The sequence below is a fragment of the Rissa tridactyla genome, unplaced genomic scaffold (genome assembly GCF_028500815.1).
Source record: "Rissa tridactyla isolate bRisTri1 unplaced genomic scaffold, bRisTri1.patW.cur.20221130 scaffold_33, whole genome shotgun sequence".
NCBI lineage: Eukaryota > Metazoa > Chordata > Aves > Charadriiformes > Laridae > Rissa > Rissa tridactyla.
Window position 1 is genome coordinate 2406492 of NW_026529545.1, and position 6872 is coordinate 2413363.

Sequence of the window (6872 nt, forward strand, 5' to 3'; positions counted from 1 at the left end):
CCCTCAAGGAAACAAGGGGTTACTGGAGAAGGGCCTGGTGTAGCTGGTCACACTGCTGAGCTGGGACTGTCATGGCTGGTTTCCCCGGTCCCTGAGGAAAAAACAGTGGGAACCCGCCACTGCCTGACCCCTGATGTGTCTCAGCCCACCCTCCGTCAGTGCCTGGGGCTGGGAGATGGTGCCCTCGTGCAAAAGGAACTTAGAGCAGCTCACGTGGCCACCCACAACCTTGGGCCCAAGGAGGTCAGGGACTTTTGGGTTGTGTCCCCTGGCAGACATGAGTCCCCCAAAGCAGAGGGGCTGCTCAGAGGGCAGGGGCCCTGGGCTTGGGCAGAAGAGCTGGGTGGCTCATGGCCACCCCATTCCCCTTCCAGAGCCACCCCATGAGAGCGAGCCCACAGGGAAACACCCCTGTGCAGGCAGCGCTGACCTGCTGCCCAGCCTCTCCTGCCTACCCCAGCCCCTGCCTGCCCTGTGCCAAGGGCACTTGCCAGCACTTTCTGGCTCTCCTTGCCCTGGGAGCTCGTGTCAGCCCAGGGCTGCTCCTCTGCCCCCTCTCCTGCCCTCTACCCAGCTGGGGGCCAGGGATGTGCACCCCTGGCAGTGTTCTCTGGCCCTGGCTCAGGACCCTCCCCAGGCAGGTGCTGGAGCTGTGGGCTGGTGGAGACAGCGACTGGAGGTACAGCTGCACCACATCTGCTCCCTCTGACATGTCCCATCTAATAGCAGTGCCCCAATGGGCTCCATTTCTGGTGGCTCCAAGGGGTTCCTCAGCCTGGCTCTCAGCTTGGTGGGGCAGAGCAGGCTGCAGCAGCCAGCAGAACCTCAGCCCATCTCCTTGGGCTCAAGCGCTGCAGTGCCTGGGGCCAGTGCCAGGTAGCCCAGGGTCTCCAGGAGGGCAGCAGTTTTTCTAAGCACTTCCTGTGGCCGTGGGTTTGGGAGAAAAGCCAGCCCACGAGTGCTGTGATGATGTTGGGGGAGCAGCAGGGGGTCCATGGTGTGTTTGTGCCATCAACACCCACTGGGAGCTGCTGGAAGGGTCGTGGGGCTCTTTGCCTGTGGCCATCTTAGAGATGAGGTGGGACATAGTGGGACATGTAACTGCCAGAGGGCTGTGGGAACTCACAGGGTTCTTTGGTTACTCCAGGATTTGTCCGGCTGGTTGGAGGGGACAACCTCTGCTCAGGACGAGTGGAGATCCATGATAGGAACAAGTGGAAAACTGTCTGTGACTCCGACTTTGGTCCCAAAGCTGCCGACGTGGTCTGCAGAGAGTTGCAGTGTAGCACAGCCCTGTCTGTCCCCGGGGCAGTTCACTTTGGAGAAGGGGCTGGTCCCATGTGGGACAGAGAGCTGCAGTGTGTGGGGAATGAATCCCTGCTCAGCTCCTGCCCCACGGGGTCCCCCAGGGAGCAGCCCTGCACCCACGCGAATGCTGCCGGTGTCACCTGCACACGTAAGGACTCAGGGCAGGGTGTTACCACCAGGGGTGTGCCGATGATGGGGGAGCAGGGACGGGACTGTGCTGTGCTGGGTGTGAGGACAGAAGGGGTGATCACAGAACCATAGGATGGTTTGGGTTGGAAGGGACCTTTCAATGTCATCTAGTCCAACTTGCCTGCAACCAGCAGGGACCTCTTCAACTAGATCAGGTTGCTCAGAGCCCCATTAGACCTGACCTTGAATGTTTGTCTGCAGCCCTAAAATGGTGCAGAAGGAGGAGAAAGGCAGGGTGTCCATTTGGCCTCTACTCCACCACTAAGGCAGCAAAAGCACAAGTCTGCCCTGTCTCATCCTTCTCTGTCCCGAGTTCACAGGGTTCAGGCTGGTGAACGGCAGCACGGCGTGTGAGGGGAGGGTGGAGGTCCATGTGCAGGGGACCTGGGGCACCCTCTGTGCCTCCCGCTGGGACCTCTTGGACGCCCACGTTCTCTGCCGTCACCTCAACTGCGGGTTTGCTGAGTCCATTCCTAAAGGAGGGCGTTTTGGGAGAGGAAGCGGCCCTGTCTGGAGAGACTCCTTCCACTGTGACGGGACTGAAGCCCACCTGGGAGAGTGCCCAGTGACTGCCCTGGGGGCCTCGCTGTGCTCCCATGAGAACGACGCTGCTGTCATATGCTCAGGTGAGTGCAGGAAAACACTCGGTTACTCTGTTTTCCTCTTAAATGCTCCCAAAGCAGGGGACCCTGTGGCAGTGCAAGGCTCTGGCTCAGAAGCTCCCCACAGAGGGCTGGCGGCAGGCAGGCGAGCTCCAAGGCCCTCCTGCAAGGGTGCCAGAGCCTGGAGATGTGCTGCAGGCTGCCGGGCTCCCCGATGCCGCCAAGGGCTGGGGCATGGCTGCTCTCCCCAGGCCCAGCTCGCTTCGCATCCCTGCGGCTGGTGGGTGGAGGAAGCCCGTGCGACGGGCGAGTGGAGATCTTCCAGCACGGGACGTGGGGCAGAGTCCTGGATGAGCAGTGGGACGTGCAGGAGGCCAGCGTGGTGTGCCGGCAGCTGCAGTGCGGAGAGGCAGAGGCAGCCTACAACCCCCCGAAGGCTCAGAGAGGGACGGGTCCCGTGGGGCTGCGCGGGGTGCGGTGTGCAGGGCACGAGGCCAACCTGACCCTCTGCAACACCTCCCTGCCTGAGAGTGTGCTGGAAGCAGGGATTGCCGAGGACGTGGGGGTCGTTTGCTGGGGTGAGTGGCGCTGCACGGCCCCCCCAGGCTCTGGGCTGGGTGGGCAGCCGGCCCTTGACGGCAGCTGGGGTTTCCTCCTGCTACAGGGAGCCGTCAGGTGCGGCTGGTGAACGGGCCTGGGCGCTCCGCTGGGAGAGTGGAGATCTACTACCAGGGCAGCTGGGGGAGCGTCTGCGATGACGGCTGGGACCTGTCTGATGCTGCCGTCGTTTGCCGCCAGCTGGGCTGCGGAGGGGCGCTGGAGGCGGTTGGCTCCGCTCGCTTCGGGGAAGGCTCCGCTCAGATCTGGCTGGAGAGCGTGAACTGCTCCGGGGCCGAAGCTGCTCTCTGGGACTGCCCGGCAGGGTCCTGGGGGCAGCACGACTGCGGGCACAAAGAGGACGCAGGAGTCGTCTGCTCAGGTGTGTGCCGGGAGCTGTGGTGGGAGCCCAGTGCCCAGGCAGGCCGGGACGAGGGGAGAGCCGGACACGGCCGAGGCTGTTCCTGGCCAGCTCTGAGCCCCTGACAAAGGCCATTGTGGGGACACCCATGCACAGGTGCCCTCAGTCCCACCGGGGGTCCCTGGGGAGCTCCGCTGTCCCTGACGGGCAGCAGGGAGGGCAGGGGTGTCTGTCCATCAGGGACATTTCTCTGTCCGTGGGTGCAAGGGGGACTTGCTGGACGTGCCTTTGCCTGTCTGAGGGCCTGGCGGGTGCAGGGGTGTCCCTGCTCCCCCAGCCCCAGCCCAGCCTGTTCCCCCTCGCTGCCTTTCCTCCCAGAGTTCATGGCCCTGAGGCTGGAGAACGGCACCAACTGCTCCGGGCGCCTGCAGGTTTTCTACAATGGGACGTGGGGGAGCGTTTGCTCCAACTCCATGACTCCTGAAACTGTGTCGCTGGCATGCAAGGAGCTGGGCTGCGGGGACAGAGGGTCCCTGGAAACACAACGGCCCTACGGCAGGCTGTCTGGCACGGCCTGGCTGGATCGTGTGGAGTGTGGGGAGAGAAACAGCTCCTTCTGGCAGTGTCCCTCCGCTCCCTGGCACCCGCAGTCATGCGACGACCTGCGAGAGGAGACCCACATCACCTGCAAGGGTAATTCTGAGCTAGCCGGGCACCAGCATCCCCTGCATTCCTGCTCCTGGCTGGGCATGGACAAATTCCTGGGCCTGCGGGGGCCTTTCGTTTCCAAGGCAGACGCTGCTGCTGCTGGTACCAAAAATGGGACTTCCTCTCCCGGAGCCCCACACATTCACCAGCGGTTGCCAGCCGGGCTCCCAGCTTCGCCTGGTTGAGGCAGAGGTTTCTCGAGGCAAGGTCCCAGAAGGGAACACCCAGGGCTCCGAGGAGTGTCCCTTCCATGGACACCCTCCTGCTGCTCTGTGACCCAGGGTCCCTTTGGGGCTGAGCAGTCAGGGTCCCCCACGTTGCCGAGTGTGTGTCCCCCGAAGGACCGGGGTTCAGCTGCTGCCATGGGTGGGTGGCACGAGCTGAGCTGAGCCCCGCTCTCTGCTGCACGGCCCCCTGCAGCAGCCCCTTCACCACAGCGTTTCCCTCTGCAGGGAGTCAGCCAGAAAAGCCCCCGGCCCCAATGGCTGCGTGCCCCAGCACCCCGAGCTGCACAGGTAGCTGCTCCTCTGCATGCCCCTCTCGCCTGGCAGGGCTCTGCCTGCTGTCCCGCGGCCCTGGGAGCTCTCTGCCTTCTCCAGACAGGGAGAAGATTCGTGCCGTGGGAGGGGAGAAGGGGTGCTCCGGCCGAGTGGAGGTGTGGCACCGCGGCTCCTGGGGGACGGTGTGTGACGACTCTTGGGACATGCGGGATGCCGAGGTGGCATGCAGGCAGCTGGGCTGTGGCCCTGCGGTGTCTGCCCTGGCCGAGGCTGCATTTGGGGAGGGGAGCGGCCCCATCTGGCTGGAGCAGGTGGAGTGCCGGGGGACAGAGCCATCTCTGCAGGACTGCTGGGCCCGGCCTGGGGACAGCGGTGCCTGCCGCCATAAGGAGGACGCGGCCGTGAACTGCTCAGGTGAGCGGCAGGGCTGGGACACCTCACAGGGAGCCCTTTTCCCCATTGGCTGCCATCATGGCTCCAGAGCTCCTGAGAGCAAGGCCATCCCTGCAGAGCAGGAGAGCCTTTTGCCGAGTGGGCAGCAGCTTCTGTGGGGCTGGGTGTCCTCCAGCTTCTGCCCGCAGGGCCCTGCAGCCCCCAGGGGCATCTCCCGGGCTGCCGGCTCTGTCCCTGCTCTGGACCCTGCGCTCCTTCCTGGCCATGCTCACCAGTCGTGCAGGAGGGGCGATTTGGGTGGGATGTGGCAGGGATGTCTGCACATGCACACGTGCGCGCACACACACACACACACGGTGTGTCAGAGAGGAGGCTCCCTGGTACCTGCACCCCCACCCTCTCAGCCCAGCTCTCCTTCTCCTCCTCTGCAGATGCACCCAGGACGGCAGCACCAACCCCTCCAGCAGGTAACCCGTCCTCCCCACCAGCGCTGGGTCTTCTTGGGGCCAGGCTGTGACCCACAGCCGGAGGGAAGGGGCTCCTTGCTGGGCTGTGAAACTCCCAGGAGGAGGCACCGGGGTAGCGGTGGGGCGGGAGGCTGGGGAGGGCTGTCATTCACCCACTCAGGTGGGAGCTTCCCCATCCCTCGTCCCCTGAAACCCGGTATGGAATGGGGGTCAGGACTGGGGTGTGCCGGCCCCTCACCTCTCCCAGGCCTGGTGCTGCCCTTTCTGTGTTCCTGCCATGCAGATCCCACGCGGGGCCGTCTGACCGGCAGTGGGAGAGTCTCATTGCCCGTCATCATGTGCATCATCCTGGGAGCCCTTGTCTGCCTGCTCCTGGCCCTCCTGGCCGGGCAAGTGCGAAGCGCCAGGGCTGGGCGCAGAGGTGGGTCCCTTCCCAGGGGAAGATGCCTGCTGGCAAGGCCAGGGGTGCCGTGGGGTGTCAGTGAGTGGGAGAGGCAGAGCTGGGGGGACAAGAGTGTGTGCTCTCTGCGGGATCCCATCCCCTCTCTGACCATCCCTGGGCCAGCCCTGCCTCTGTCCACAGGCTCTGAGAGAGCTCAGGAGCCCTTCCCTGAGGCCGTGTACGAGGAGATCGGTTCCAGCCCAGCATGGCAGAAGCAGGCAAGGTTCAGCGGCTCAGGTTGGTGTGCGTCCCTCATTGAGGACACATCTACAGTGCTCTTTCCCCTGGCTGCCACCCAGGGTTGACCCCTGCAGCCCCCTAACCCATGGTTCGTGCGGTTGTGGGGCTGTTGGATCTGTGTGGGGAGCACCCATGTCCTGGGCCCAGGAGAGAAGCTTTCTCCCCACCTGCTCTGCGCGTCCCATTTGGGGACAGCCCCTCTCTGCCTGCCCCTGCACCCTGGGGGACACCTGAGGGGTGAGGGAAGGGGCTGTCCCAGGGCAGCTCTGGCAGGCCCTTGGAGATGGGCTTTGTCCCAGGGCAGCAGGGTGAGTCCTGAGCCCTCGTCCCCGTGCAGCCGTGGCTCTGTGGGTCCCACGTCCCCAGCAGCACTGAGCACAAGCTGGGTCAGCACAGCACACTCCCCTGACACCCGCTGGGCCTCTCTCCAGGCTCCTATTCAGAGGGGTCCCTGAGCAAGCTGCAGCCCTACCCCGGGGACAGCGAGGAGGAGGATGGTCCGGGGTCAGCACCAGGTAATGTCGGGCAGGAAGGGATGGATCTCCCCTCCCTGCAGACATGTGATGGACAGCAGTGTCACTGAGCGTCACCCTCGGAGCTCGGAGATCGGGCAGGATCTCCTGTGGGGCTGCAAACACCAATGTCGGAGCCCCACGTCCCTGCGCATCCTCCCATCCTCTGCTCTGCAGAACGCATCTTCTCACTGTCACCAGCTCTCCTCTCCTTTCAGACGTCCCTGTCCTGCCTGGAGGTGACCCAGCTGATGGCTATGATGATGCCAGGGAGGTTTCTGACCCTGGGGAGGATCCTTCCCCTGGGCAGGAAGACTGGGAAATGCCCAGGTTGGCAGAGGAAGGAGCTGGACCCACGGATACCCCTGGAGGTGAGAGGGAAAGAAAGAGCTGCTGGTTCCTGGGGTGGCATCCCCAGTGCTGGATGAATCGCTGTCACACTGAGAGCCCACTGTGCTGGGGTGGGGGAACCTGCCCCAGGAGCTTTTCCTTGGGGGGACCGTTGGTGGGAGAGGGAGCTGAACGTCTCGGGACTGGTGAGGAGAAGGGAGGA

General features: G+C 64.2%; 2 protein-coding genes across 2 annotated transcripts in view; both read left to right on the forward strand.

The window, feature by feature from the left end:
* The window catches only part of LOC128903428 (antigen WC1.1-like), a 41683-nt gene extending 37733 nt beyond the window's left edge, over positions 1-3950 (forward strand). The window contains 5 exon segments of the mRNA XM_054187439.1: positions 1148-1282; positions 2043-2123; positions 2390-2677; positions 2764-3078; positions 3436-3950. Of these exon segments, the coding sequence (XP_054043414.1) occupies positions 1148-1282; positions 2043-2123; positions 2390-2677; positions 2764-3078; positions 3436-3950 (1334 nt within the window).
* Positions 3951-4243: 293 nt separating this feature from the next.
* Positions 4244-6133, forward strand: LOC128903400 (antigen WC1.1-like). The gene is made up of 5 exons (XM_054187416.1): positions 4244-4280; positions 4365-4679; positions 5090-5125; positions 5409-5546; positions 5709-6133. The coding sequence occupies exons 1-5, from the start codon at positions 4247-4249 to the stop codon at positions 5870-5872; spliced, it is 687 nt and encodes a 228-aa protein (XP_054043391.1). The 5' UTR covers positions 4244-4246; the 3' UTR covers positions 5873-6133.
* The last annotated feature ends 739 nt before the right edge of the window (positions 6134-6872 follow it).

Excerpts from the sequence above, each read along its gene's own strand:
- LOC128903400 (XM_054187416.1), top strand. The coding sequence starts at position 4,247 with ATGGCTGCGTGCCCCAGCACCCCGAGCTGCACAG. Across the intron at positions 4,281-4,364 it reads CAGCACCCCGAGCTGCACAG|ACAGGGAGAAGATTCGTGCC; the intron begins GTAGCTGCTCCT and ends TGCCTTCTCCAG. Across the intron at positions 5,126-5,408 it reads AGCACCAACCCCTCCAGCAG|ATCCCACGCGGGGCCGTCTG; the intron begins GTAACCCGTCCT and ends CCTGCCATGCAG.